Source organism: Phalacrocorax carbo, chromosome 6 (genome assembly GCF_963921805.1).
Source record: "Phalacrocorax carbo chromosome 6, bPhaCar2.1, whole genome shotgun sequence".
Lineage (NCBI taxonomy): Eukaryota > Metazoa > Chordata > Aves > Suliformes > Phalacrocoracidae > Phalacrocorax > Phalacrocorax carbo.
Genome location: NC_087518.1, coordinates 25,665,583 through 25,680,687, shown reverse-complemented (window position 1 = coordinate 25,680,687; position 15,105 = coordinate 25,665,583). Strand labels below are relative to the sequence as shown.

The window sequence follows — 15,105 nt, the reverse complement described above, 5'->3', positions numbered from 1 at the left end:
GTGGAATTATTATAAACCTCAAACAGTAAATCTGCTCTGAAAATTACACCATACATTTTTACCATATGCATCACCTACAGCAAGCATTAAAATACAAAAAGCTATCTTAAATATAATTTAACTCCCCCATCACTAGACAAACAATTTTACCAGATCAATGACCTATGGTTCTGCATCAACAAGTTCTTTGGAAAGGTCTGCGTAAATAAATAATAAAACGGTCTGTTAATTTCTCTAGACTGCCTTGGATTAGGTTTCTGCCTTCTACGGTTTCAATGCATATCATTATACCCTGTATTGTGAACGGACAGAGCTTTGGCATAGTTTAAACCCAGGGCTGCTCTGAGCCCGGACTAAAGGTTTGAGCTAAACACTGATGCAACTGTTTAATGCAAAGACTCAAAAACTCAGAAGAGGGCTAGAAGTTGATTCAATTTTTAGCGAATTAGCTAAGCTGGCTTCAGATCCTTTTATAACGGAACAGCTCGGTATAGTCAGCCTTGACATAAAAGAACAAAACTTTTAGAATAAAACTGATGTGGCAGTGACTAAAACCAGCCTTCACACTTCACACTCGTCCATCACTTCCACATTCTGCAATTATTTGACTGTTCTTAAAAAACACACAGTCTTTAAGTTCATAAGGTACCTTGACCTTGCACAGGAAAACACACAAGCAAGGAGCACTGCTGCTGGATGTGTGCGTCCAAGGCAGCTAACACTCACCTGTGAGTTTTCTGTATGAAGAAAGGCTTAATTATGTAGAAATATTGCAGCTTCTGTGGTCGTTTTTACACTAAAACTCAAACAAGGATTCAACTGAAATCACCTACTATCTCTAGCAGCCCCTACTTATACGTTTTTAGCTTTTAGCAATAGTATAGCAAGTGGTGGACAAAAACAAAGACAGCATGGCACAAGACAAAAAGAGCACATGAAAATAATAAGTAGAAGCATTTTAATGAGCACTCACCACAAAAAAAAAATAAGGCAAAAGGAGCTGATGAGGTTCTGGTCCTCTGCTCTAACAGATCTGGTACCTATAACCTGTTTAAGCTCAGTGCCCTTCCTTAACTTAAATCACAAACCACGACTTTGCATTAACAATAAGATTGAAATAATCCAGCCATGTAAATGCAGATACACCCTAGCTGAACAGAAGCAATATTTAAAGACAGTTAAATGAGTTTAAAAAAAAATCAATCCAAACCAAAACCAAAGCAATGTGGAAATTCACCCCTTGAACAAATCTGCTTTAGGTAAAGCAACTGAGCTGAGAGGAATAATGACTAAATAAAGCCATAATGACTTCCTCTCCAGACTCCTATGCATAGCCCAGAGCCAATAGGAGAAACACAGTACACTTTACCCGGATATTGTATTTTACTATGCAAAATGCACAGGACACATTCACACACTCCTAACACAGAATTCTAAAGATATCAACCTCATCCTAACCTCACAATGATTTGCTATACTGGCATCAAGAGCTTATTAAAATTTCATTAAGTGCTGTGTGGCTATAGGCACTGTCATGCTGAAGAGACCTGTTAACCCAAAGGAAGGTTTGCACTAGGAAAATTAGTTGTGCTATATTAAAATACAAGACTAATGGCTACAGAAAGCTGTGCACTATATGAGGATTAAAGCATCTAGACCACTAAAGATGACTTGCGTTCAGTTTTGTCTTGTAGCTTCTCAAGTGCAGCATTTTGCAGATGACACAAACACATACAAACTGAATACAAAAATAAACACATTCTGGAAATAAGGCGTCAACATGGAAGATATATATATTTATTTAAATCTTAGAAGTGAATTTGCATTTTTTAGTAATTCTTGTTAGTGTTTAATCCATAAAACAGCAATAGGAAAATCACTTTGTTAATGTCTGATCTCGACGAAAGGTGACAACTCTATTGCTTACTACTGTAACAGTATATAACATATATTCTCCTTTTCTGAGATAAGCTTCACTAACATTAACCTTGTAGGTATCAGGAGGAATATCTGAGGTGGGTATTCTGAAATGCATACATTAAATATCTGATTATATACCCCATTATCATTGGTTACATGTGACAGTTTAATAGCCAAAAGAAAAGAACGCTGCTGATACTTGCAAATGAACTACAGAGCAAACTATCTCTAGCCTTGGCTTTTAGTCCTGTCTCTTCAGCCCATACTATCTCCCATAAGGTAAGCACTGTGTCCCCCTACTCTCCCACCACTGCTTGCTATACTCCCTTGCCCAATGCAAACACAAACTTTTTTGTGGGGCCTTGTGGTGAACCCAACCACTGCAACCACCTGGATGGAAAACCACCCCTTTTTCTCCCACTGACTTTTCTGCATGGCTGTACAATGCCTGTGCTGGCACCGTGCATGGACAGTCTGGAAGCAGGAACAAGGAGCTGCAATAATGTATGGGGGCAATAACACCACTGAACATGAAAGTGGACAAACATATTCATTGTATTATTCCTTTACATTGACCCCTGTTTAACGCATTAGTATTTAGAGTAGTTTGTGCTTTCATGATGCAGTGTGGATACTCAGAACATTTATGAATACACCCCTACACGAGATACACCGAACTGCCTATAAGTGCTCTGAACTTCCACGACTGCCCCTCCCCTACGCAGACACAGTAGCTCATGCTGCCCAAAATGCAATTAAAGCCCAACGAACACCCTTTCACTTATCAGGGTGTTATTTTAAATTGATGAAAACACAGCACTGTTCTGTCAGTCTTCATAAGAAAACCCAAAGCAGACAACTAAAAATAAAGTATGACTAAACCAAGGTGGAAAATGTTTGCAGCAGAAGGAAAATAACTGAAGAAACTCCATGACAACTCATATTGAGGACTAATTCTTACTTTTTTCCAGATGTGTAGAGCACTAAGAACTAACTGTTGACTGTTTTCCTCCATTACTTGCAAATGGAACTTTAAGATGCAAGCCGAAAACTATGCATTACATTATTATAAACCCTTTAATTTATTCTCTGTGGGCTGTGGATCTGCTGATTCAGATGGCTCCAGTCTGCTCCTCTAACCACTAACCCCATCCTTACAGACTGGCTGGCATATAGCACATTACCGAGGGAACAAGTAATTCAGCACGCAGCTGATCTGCTCCCCATCTTTATATAACACATGTTCCTCTGGTTTAACACTGACATGACCCTATAAATACAATAGCTAATCTGAATATGTTGACAGTTTCCTAATTATATATTTGCCTATCCCCCATCTGTGGTGGGTTACTAAAATGCAATTTTAACAGAAGTAAATGTCTACTTATGTTTAACCCCAGTTCTGCTTTCATGCTTTGCCAACTCTGATTTTGGAAGAGTTTTCCACCTGCAAATATCATCACAAGTAGAGATTCACCAGCAGAGGAAACCATCGTTACTTAGCATGATATCCCCTCACACTGAACTTCAGAGGAGTGTGAGGGGCACTGTTTGCCCTCTGCACACACACTGGGACAGCAATGTGTTCAGTGAGAAGGGCAAGTGGCTCAAGTGGAGGCTGCGGTGACAGCACAGCCCGCAATACTGCTCTGCCCCTCACCCAGGAATAGCGCTGGTGACAAACACCATCATCCCCCTTTTCAGAAATATTGGAAACAATTTGCAGTGCTCTGAGCAGGAACACCTGAACACCTCTTGTGCAGGTAATGACTTCTCTCACCAAGAAGAGTGAAAAATATCAGGTGTGGCACAAGTAACTGCTGGCCTTGAGGAAGATTGGTCTGGCCAAGGGAAGAGGATAACGATCCTGTATCCTGTAAGGTGGAAACACAGAGCAAACTGGACAGGAATGACAGCTCTCCCCCAGCTACCTGGGAACACTGGCTCCAGGTGGGCACCGTCCCAGGGCTCAAGGGTCACCCCACTGCTTGTTCTACATTTTGGGGTTGTAGACCCTGCCTCTCCTAATGGAGATAACTAGGTAATATCGTAGGCTTCACATTGGCTCAGAGAACTGAGCTCTTTGAAAGGACAGAAGTTTCATGTTAAGTGCCACAAGCTCAGCTTTTGTACATTAGTGAAGAAATCCCTTCACCTTCATAGTTTTTGCAATTTTGCTCTAGGAGTAGGCCAACATCCCAAAGGAGAAAAAAAGACATCATTTAGATAGTGTAGTATATTTCCACGTTACACCGTCCTCCTCTCCCCTAGGGCTCATTCCAACATTGCCTAAAGCTCCCTCGTGCAAAAAAATCAAACCACTGCATTTTCTTCTAGTACTACATGTGTATTTCACCTCACTAACAGGCATGACCCTATGATTTTAAGGTCTAGTCGTGTAAACTTAAACATATACATGGATGTAGACGATCTCTCTGCCCCCAAGCTACACGGTCTAATTAAAACAGACAGACTCAGTAATTTTGGTTTTTTTTAAAAGCTGTTGAAGTCCAGTGGAAACAAGACCAGTCCTAAACCCCAATTAATAATAATTTTCTTTTTGAGTTGGACTGTTTTCTCAGTGAAGCATAAAAGCCCCCCATTCCAGCCTTGCACATATGTAAGGAGCTGTAGTACACCTGGTCCAGTGTAGTCAATGCAATACACTGCTGTTCAGTGCAGCGGCACCAAGGGTGTGTAGAAATGCTTTTACCAGGGCAGCTTACACACCAAGGGAGAAAACAAACTCACTCTACTGGTATAAAGTACATTGAGGCTGCCTGAAACCTCCAGCAGGGGCTGCATGGGCTTCATAGTTTCCCAGAAATGGGAGGAGGCAGAGAGGGAGAAAGACTTGTATAGCCTCATACTTGATAGATAAGAACATAATCCAGAATGATTACTGAAGCCTTCCAAAATGCAGAGAGAGTTTCAGGATTTCTAAAGGATATCAGAAAAGCAAATTAAGGTAGTAGAGACCATTTTCCACAAAGGAAAAAATATTTTTTTATGCTCTCAAACCCATTGGTGTCACTGCCAAAGATATCTGTTAAAACAACCAACATTAATTGAAATACTCATAGTGCTGTAATAAAGAGGAATGTTACTTCAGATTATGCTAGCTGAGAGCGCCAGCAAGCTGCTCTATAAACAGGCCCCACCGTAAGCAACTAAGCTAATATTCAACCTATGTATTCTGAGCAGTAAAATAAGGTCATTGATAACAGAAAGAAGTGGCTGTTTACAGGTGAGTCCAACTTGCACGTTAAACTTCAGAAAAATAGCCACACCCAAGTGCTCTGGAAGACATTTGAATCTTAGTCTTAGCATGGACCTACACCTTTATAACTTCAGAGTTTTGGACAGGACTTTTCTCAGACATTTCCAGCAGTACTGAGCTCAGGATGAACATCTGTGCTGTAAAGACTATTTCTCTGGATTTAAGCACTGATCCAGTTTGTTTTAGGCTTTCCTTCTGCTTCTGGTTCTAAATCCAGATCATAAATAAAATTACTTTTATCTTAATCAAATCCTCTCTCAGGGATTATTTCCAGTTTCTATTATATTGATTCACTGTCTGCTGGGAACTAAGGGACTTTTTAGCTTTATTTCGGTATCCTGATGATAAAAAGCTCTCCACAGTCTCATTCTGGTTGTAATGAAAGTTCTCTAAACTATTTCCTCAGCACAGAATAATTATGCAGAGTGAAATGCAGTAATTACTCAGATTATGCGATTTCTCAACGGAAGCTTGCATGACAAAACATACCATTCAAATCATACAACCATGTAACATGAAGAAACTATAGCATGAAAATGGCTAGCTATTTTTAAACATATAAAATTGCTGTGACAACGCACAATCACAAGGCGTCTCGCTTAATAGCTCCATTCCTGGAATAAACTCTACTGGAATCCACAGCAACTGCTCTTGGCAGGAAGCACACAGCATGTCAAACACAAACCACACAAAGAATGTGCCCAGCAATGCACAGCAGCCACAGCCTGTCATCTTATTTAAGTCGGCTGCATTTTCACATAATATACACAGGTAAGATTGTAGCTCTACAATAGCTTAGAGACATTTGAAACTTCAGAGTTCTTTCTGCCATATAAGCCACTTTTCTGCCCCCTTCCCCTTTGTCTGAAGCAAATGATGCTTGTAGTATGTTAAGAACACATGCTGTATCTCTGGGTTTGCAAGATATGATAAATAGATGACGATAGGCAAGTATTCATGAAAATAAGGTTTCTTTCATATTCCAACTTGTGCCTGCTTATAAATGAGACAGCTATTTCCAAGACTCTGAAATCACAAAAACTCCACTTTCCTTGAAGATTTTTTGCAATAACCCTGTAATTTTTCTTTTCACAGCTTTAGTATAAAGTAAGAATCTAGTCTGAGATTATTATTAGGCTAAAGAGTTAACTATGCAGGGTGAAAGAATACAAGTAGTAGGACAGATGGTTAACGCATGCAGTTTTCAGACTTAACACAAAATAAAGTTCTTTGTATTCTTACCGTACCTGATTGTCCTGACAGAAATGCAGTATTTCCACATCAGATTCCACATTGCACTACCATCTCCCTTCATGACCTTCTCTGAGGTGTTTGCAAAGTGAAAAAGATTCCAAGGAACAAGTAAGTTTAGCAACACACGACAAAGTTAGTTCAAGGTTCATGCAGCAGCCAAAGCACTGATTCACGATTTCCAAGTGATTCCTCCGACCTCCACTCAAATGAACTCAGAGAAGCCAGCTTTCTCATCTGAAGTCTCGGGTTACTTCTTTCTTCATGATTTACAAGACTCCTTGTTTACATTATTTGCAAGCCAGAAGAGATTATTAGTGGCTGTCCAGAAAGCTACATATAATATTGCTCCAAGTTGTCAAGTACAAAAAACCTACCTATGCAGCACCTATGAGAGGTTATTCTAATTTATTTCACTTCAGAAAAACAGTCCAGTAACATGACCCTAGTAAAATCACTTATAAGAACTGTAAATGCTTACCAAATACACACTAAATCAAATGGTTTAGGCTGAATAAACTCTCAACTGTTTGCAAAATTTCTTGTGTACTGTAATAAACTTCTAGTGCCAAAAAAAATAATGAGTCACTTTCCAAAGCTGCATTTGAATACAAAGTTAAGACTTTCAATAGTGAATATCAGCTATGACACCTAGCCTATAAATTACATCAAAAATAAAATGGCAAGATCTGATTAAAAAACACAAAACAAAACCCCAATGTATTAATTATGCCTAAGGAATTCTCTTACTGTGCTGAATAAGTTTAAACACACACCATTTATTGCCAAAAGTTTGAATAGAATTTAAGCCTCAACACATACTCACATGGAATCAACCTTAGAGAAAAGTATTATTACTGTTGATGTAAATATTGTTAATCTTTTTAACTGAAGGACAGGCCCTTAAATTCTTAAATTCTGCCCTGGTTTCTCCAAGACCACCCTGAGAGTTAGTGTTGTTGCTACGACAGATTAAAACTTCTGAAGCCTTCGCTCAGCCCACTAGACCACAATTTCTTCTCTACAAAGAGGTCAGCAGCACCATTATCAGGGGCTCTTCTGGATCAAAGACATTAGATACACGTTTATATTATAAAATTAAGCAAGAAACTAAGTTCCTGCTACTTCTTCATAGAACAGTACACTTTTATGATTAAATGTCTGTTTTCTGTTGCACAACTTCATTTTGTATAAGACCATTTTAGCTAGGGTCTTGAAACCGTCACTACTATTCTGAAATATATTCTGTTTCAGGGGTTTTCTGACAACTGTTCCTGGAGCAAGCTATTGATGGCTCATAAAACAAGTCAGAATGAGTTCCACAGCATGTTGTACATTTTAAATCAGCAGGCTTAATGAAGACAAATTACTTTAGAAAACTTATACATCTGTTCTTAACGTAATCATTGAAATACATTTCAATGATGGAAAAAGCTACGTAAGTTCAGGCAGACCAGCTGAACCCTGTGCATTAATTTGCAAATTTGAGAGATGAAGTGCCTACAAGACAGATTTTCTGATTTCTGTATGGTGTACACTTGAAATATTTCGTTTAGCTTAAATAAGCTCATTATATACAGAGTATAAACCTAGTAGGTTATTTTCTGTGTAGTATAAAGGTATCAAACAGCATGCTCAGCTGTGTCAACTACATCTCTTTGAGTTTACGCTTCAGGCTTCAGTGTAATGGATGTATTCAGATTATACATTCCTTCATTCACTTTCAGTTGCAATATTTTGATATTACCACCATCTGGAGGAAGTGTATTTTTATCTCTTTCTAAAGATAGATTAAGGTGGATGAGATCTACAAGAGAAGAGTATTTTTATCACCTTTTTCATCGATGTTTCTAAAATTTGTGCACAACCAGTGACCAAATGGATTAAAATTACATGTGATAGCATCATAGGACAGAAGTGAGAAGCTGTGGGGTGGTTTTTGTGTGGGTTGTTGCTTTTTGTTTTGTTCATTAAATCATTGCCATGGCATTTACCACGGTAAGGAGACTATTTATGAAATAGTGTAGAGAGTATTTCAGCTCCTGTTCTGATGAACTGCGTTTGTCCACTAATTCCCTGGGAAAACCAAGGTAGCGCTCGACTAAGTAACCATTAATTCTGTAGGGAACAGCAGGCCCAAATTTGGAATATAGACAGACAAACTGCAAAGACAAAATAATATACATCTGGAAAATGCTGAATACCATGCAAATCACATCATGAGTTAATATGACTGTAGTATTTCAGTTCTGTGACTAAATCTTGGATGTAAATAAATGCTATTTGTTCTGATGTAAATACGAAGAACAGATTGCTGTGATATGCTCCTTGAAATTATATTGGAGAGGTAGGCTTAAACCTAAAAGCCTCCTGTAAAGCTGCAGGAGGGCAGGGAGAACAATGTTAGGTTTGACCAAGCATGGGTGCTAATAGCATCAGATAATAGCTGATGATTTTTGTGCATACACAGATGTGAAGAACTGGTAGTTAATCAAAACCTAAAGCTAATTCTGTCTCTCATGATGGGCTGCCTTTTCTAAAAACAGCTCCTTCGTAATATGATTACCAAGGAGGTAACAGAATGGATATCCAAGAGGAAACTGACTGATGAAATATTTCTTACTATTAAGAAAAATCTTATTCAGAAATAGAGGAACTTCTCCAGCAGCAATAAGACAGCATGTCCCTTTTGTCTTAGCTGTTTACTTTCTTCCTCTTTGTTCACAGTGACATTATTATGCCTGAAACAAGGCACAGATTAGCATATCAAATTATTTCACTTTCTTGATGCCTTGTTTGCTTTCACTGTATGACAAGTAAAGATGAGCCCCAGCACTACAGGGGCCATTTGGCATCGTGTCTGTCTTTGACAGGGATTTTCCATTTTGCACATCAATCATAATCTATTGTAATGATTCTAGTGACAATCTTCCCCCACACTCATAGGTTTGGCCAAGAAAACCCAGCCAACGCAGAGACTGTGGGTTGGTAACAAGGGCTCTTTGGAGACAGTTGCTGCCTGGCTGGTTTATTATTATTCCTCTTTGGGTGTGGCAATGAAAACTTCAGTTATCTCTTCCCCTTGAAAAACAGATTCCATTCACAGGACATCATTGCATCCACCCAGTCACACCACGTGTGGGACTATGCTCTGTATGAGGCAGAACTCCCCAAACAGACATACTTAGTTTGCTAGGTTTTTTTTCTCCCATTTTACTCCCTGGAAATCTGTGTTAGATATGATCCGCTTGCAAGCATCTACAGCACAACTCTCCCTGTCAGTAGCCATGTCAGCACTGCTCTATCTGGACCCACAACAGTGTCCTGCTAATGTTCACGTATGACAAGCTGTCTTCAACGCTGCCAACTTGCAACAGGAACGTGCAAGAAGTTCTACCTCCTTCCAGAATTTCTTCCCACTTCAGTATACTGACTTTTCCAAACCCAGCATCATTATGTCTTTTTAGGGCACTGAGTGACTGTTTTATTTTCAGTGGATGTATTAATAGGAACAGTCATGAAGTGCCACCCCCTGCATCAGGTCACATCGTTCTTCAGTTTTACCCCAGTTTATTTCCACGTTTCTATATTGGGTGGACAGACCAGGCCTCTTGGAGCTGCATTTCACTGTCTGTAAAACAGTAATTCACAGAATTACAGAAATTCTCAGTTTTATAAAATATTTTGCGTCTTTTTTAGGAAGAAACCTTTAACTCAAAGAGCCACAGTCACTAATTCAAAGATGATGCTATGATATCAGCAATTTCAAGTGGCTTATGTGAACTGAGCAAATAATTGAGCCAACTGAAGACGCATCCACTCTGAGCTATCCCTGCCTTGCTGACAGGCTATTGCTGCCTATTACAAAGAAACATAAAGGACTGTCTACTACCCAGCTGCTCTGATCTGCAGTCTGGAGCACTGGCTGAAACTGCTGATGCAGGTGAGTTTGCACCAAGACGACCTGAAACAGCTGAGACAGACACACATTTTTTGTTTTGCTGACTGTACACAGAAGCAGTGAGCTGTTGCAGGGCAGTAAAAACAAATGGAAGAATCAGTAAGTCAAAAATACTGGAACAAAATTCACCAGTTGTCAGAGCACTCAACTTGGTCACTTCAAGGACATAACACACATTTTAGTAACACTAATATGATTCACCCCATGTTTTTGATTTCTAGGAGAACCCAGAGCAACTACTAGCTCACTGTGTGATGGAGACTACCTAGAGCTAAGGTTCCATTACAAGTTGTAGGTGGTGTATTACTTTTAAATGGTATTAATAGAAAGGCAGTGATTAATTTGGAGCCTCACAGTGTATTTATTCTACCCTCTCATGAGATTCATTCATATTTCACATGAAAGCCTGCATGATAAGCTGAGTGCTCTGCTGGTACAGCCAGGGATAGGAGCTGAGAGTGTCAAGCCCCTGCCACGGAAGTTACTATGAAGTGGCTCAGAGAAACTGAGCACCCACAACACCTTATCCGATTTGCTTTTTGATGAAGACATGCACTCCGGATGTATGCATCACTTTACACATGACATGTCTGCAGCTAAGATAATCTTACTACTTTAACTGGGCATAGGCTTATCCTAAATTAGGTTAGTATAACATTCCTACGAAGTGGAGACTAGTATATTGCAGCCTTCAAGAGTGACAGAGGCAATTTGCTTATTTTCCTGAAGCTTCTACCAGGACAAAATGATCACAAAACAGAACTGAACAGCATTTCTATGTTTATGTAGATTATATTTATAGGTCATTTGACAAAAGGAAAATGTGAATGTTAGAGCTAGCATGTTTTTGCTTGTCAGGACAGTTCCAGACCTATTTTTAACTTAGGTAGCATTCCCTATACAACAGCTATTACCAATTAAGGATTGAAAGGAGTCTTACAAATAGATGGGTTTATAAATTTTCAGATTGAAAAGCATTCTGGCTTTTAGACAATTTAGATATCTTTAAACCTTCAACTTGTACAAGTCAACTTTTTTAATAGCTAGACGAGGTTTAAATTAAATATTTTCACCATGCGATGTTTCCTTAGCCTCTACTGTATTTTCTTTCCTTCACTTTTAAACTTACTTTTCTTATTTTTTCACAAACATTCCTAAGAGTATGCAAAACACAAGGTTTCCTGGGAGTTTATAGCAGTGACATCCACATACCAGTCCTTCTGCGGAACAAAGTCAGCATGATTTTGGCATTTTGATAAAGGGCATCCCCTCTCATCCCCAACAAGCTGGCAAGTTTGTGTTGCTTCGAAGAGGCCGCTCCAGCAACCTTCCAGCTGCAGCTTCTGACAGACTCCTTGTATGTCCCCAGGCCTCCACCATGCTCCCAGACTCCCTTTTCTGTGACATAATCTTGGAAGACTATCAAAGGAAACTCAGAAAGCTTCCAATCCTTCTCTGTAGGGCACATAGCCAAACACACAATTAAAATGTGACTGCTCTAGGGTCTGCCCATCAGTTGCATCTAAATACAGTAAAGACCCGATGCAGAAAGAAAAGCCTGGCAAACAACATGCTCTCTAGGGGTGCAGCTAAAGGGCAGGCACCACCACCTATGCCTCTCTGAGAGCCCCAGCACAGATACCACAGTTCTTCGAAATCCTTATGTGAGTCTTTGAAGCTCTGTTTGTGGAAGGTTAAAATCTGTACAAGCGTGAAGAACGGAGAACCTGGGGACTCATAGATGGTTCCTGGGTGAGAGGGAAGGGAGTGAAGAAAAGGAAGGTTTCAGGAAGCCTAGAGACTCGACTTACTGAAGACTGTAGAGAGGAAGAAAAAAGAAAGGCATATACACAAAGAGCTGTCTCCAGTCTGAAACCCAGTTTATCAGTTACAGAAGTGGTAAGGGGGGAGATATCACGCAGCCCTATATAGTTGTGCAGCATTTTTGCTCAGCAACACCTAAGTCCCACAACACACCTTGGTGAAATCAGGGGATGGAAGCTTAAGGGATCCCTTAAGATGTGTGTCCACCAGGTAGGAAGGAAGGGTACCCTGGAAAGCTAAAACAAACCACAAGTATGAATTTACGGCATATGAACAATTCGTTTTCAACACTTGCACAAAGACTCTCTTTTAGATACAAAATACCATTAACTACATTACAATGAAGGCTTCAGCCAGATTAACAGGTATTTCAGGTATTTGATTTTAAATTTCTCAACTTGAAATCACTTTACCTCCCTGAGAGTAAACAAGTCCTCTGGTTGATTTTAATGCATTTTGCTACTTTGTATATTTATCTGAAGGTTTCCTCTTAATCATTTTTATGTTGAATGTGGGAATACTACAATCTGCGTTGTCTGCAGGCCAGACTTCAAGAGGATGGTGGATTTGGGGGGATAAGGAGGAGAGAATTTTATGCTCTCAGCTGCTCTGCGGTTGCATAAACATTGCCAACAAGAACGTCCAGAGAGACAGCTGTACTATAGGCATATGACTCAGCCCTGCTCTGGATGAAGTCACTGTCAAGCAAAAGCAAACTATTTGTTTCTAACAACATATATGGTGAATTCTAAACACAAGTTCAAGACAAAGCTTCAGTAATTTCTCCCACCCACTTTGCTATTGTTTTTCTCAAGACATTGCAAAGGGGCTCATAATTTAAATGACACCAAGAAGAAAAGCAAATTAACTGACATCACTGTCAATAAGCAAGCAAAAGAAGTTCCCTGCTCTCATGAACCAGAACCTAAGAATTTTTTCCTCCCCTGCTCACTGTTACTGAGATTTGTAACTAGTATACAGCTATTGTTTCCAGGAATACAGGATTATAGTATTGTATATATCATTACCTATAACTTTTTTCCGGTATTAAATCTGTTTTTAAATAATGAATTTAACAATAGCATTCATTTTAACTATGTAGCAACACATGACCATTGAGTTCCTCGCACCTTTTCTTCATGCTGCATTTTACTTAAAGGAAACAGCAGTGCCTGTTAGCAAGCATCTTATCTGCACATCTGAACCCACCTCTCATAATCCTAGAAGCAGAGTCCATGCTGTTAAGACCAGAAATGAGGAACAAAGACTATCAAAGCACATTCTTTTTAACAAAGAGTTAACCTAGAGGACAATCCTGACATAGATCATTTAAAGCACATGTGCCGTCTTTGAAACTGCATCTAAATTAAGGCTGGCAATTCCTTTAATGGCTTCAAATGCTACAAATTTGTCTTGGATAACAGAGTGGGAAAGAGGATGAGCACAGAGCTGCAGGTGCCCTGCAGAGTGCAATATTAGAGTGGCTTAAATAGCTTCTCACACTCAGTTACTTTGTGATATTCTAGTATGGCAGAAATGAGCTGCTCCTACCAAGCAAATTCATGATAGCATTTTAATTTCTAATCATCACTGAAACATCCTAATGGGACTGAACCATATACCAAAATACAGACCTATTCTTGCCTGGAGATGGGCTTAAGCATGTGATTTACTCTATCCTGAACCACAGTGTTGGAATTGCTAGTCGCAACTGAAGACATGCAGAAACAATTTCAACTTATCCGTCCTTCAAAAAACCAGTCATCTCTCACTTATCTTATTCCATTGGGGTGGCTGGAATCAGATGCTTGTTAGAAATGGACTTTATTGTTCTGTAAGAGACTCAGGCGTCCTTTAGAGAGACCAAACTGATGAAAGAAAAATGAAAAACGAGAACAAATAATTTAAAAACTGTTTTGTTTGTCAAGCAACTGGATTCCAGTAAAGTAGCCTTTACAAACTTGGCACTGTGTTTATGTTTTTTCAAAATACTCTTATCTTAGTAAGATAAGAAAAAGATTCTGGGAGGAACACCCTTCCCCCCCCCCTCCCCCCCCCCCCGTTATAGTCGCCTTCACTGCCAGTCATGCCAGTCACAAGTTTTCTCACCTTGTGCCTTATGCTTTATCTTCAATGCAATGCTAATGGTAACAATTTCTCACTTGGGCTATTACACACCAGCTGGCAGAAGCACAGCACGATGCACCCACTGGCTAAAGAAAATCTTCACTTTCACATGCTAAACCTGAAGTCACATGGTTTTACAATAATCCATTAAGTAAAGCATGAGAAATTCATCCTCAAAATCCCATAGAAACCCTGCAGCGATTTGCTCATCTTACATTTTAATCTGTTACAGAAATACATCTCTACACCTCTAGTATTTGTATTCAAAGGACACCTAAAACCAGCACTTAACTGAGGGGCTATATAGCACTGACCAAAATGCACTCAATGTCAATGGCAAGAGAGCTGAAATTTGATTTTCACTAATTAGTGAATTACCAAACATTTGTTGGACCAGGTTTCTGCCCCAGTTCCCCCAGTTTGCTGTATACAATCTGCTGCAACTTGAATAAAAGCAGGCTTTTAGATTATGTGCACATTATTGGAGGCATCAGCATCATTACCTTGCAGTATCTTTTTTCTGTGAATATACATGGGATGGGCAAAGTCCTGGCTACTGAAGCCACTGCCAATTTTAAGAAACGGACTAAAAGTGCAGTTCGTTTATTTTGTCTTATTTCCCCCTTTCCCTTGCTCTGTTGAAGAAATACACCTCACTGAATCAATTCTCACAAAGGCTGCAAAATCTACAGAAGCCTCTACTATAGGTCAGATGTCTGCCCTTAGCTGGGCTTCTCTTTAG

The 15,105-nt window shown here is 39.5% G+C and overlaps 1 protein-coding gene across 2 annotated transcripts in view; it reads right to left on the bottom strand.

Moving 5' to 3' along the window:
* The window catches only part of IQSEC1 (IQ motif and Sec7 domain ArfGEF 1), a 196,657-nt gene that overhangs the window by 134,187 nt on the left and 47,365 nt on the right, over positions 1 to 15,105 (bottom strand). The window contains exon 1 of one of the 2 annotated variants that reach the window (XM_064454313.1): positions 6,448 to 6,623. The exons of the other annotated variant lie outside the window; for it this stretch is intronic. Coding sequence (XP_064310383.1) covers positions 6,448 to 6,515 — 68 coding nt within the window. The 5' untranslated portion in view covers positions 6,516 to 6,623. Of the gene's footprint in view, positions 1 to 6,447; positions 6,624 to 15,105 lie in introns of those variants that run through there. 2 annotated transcript variants of the gene reach the window in all.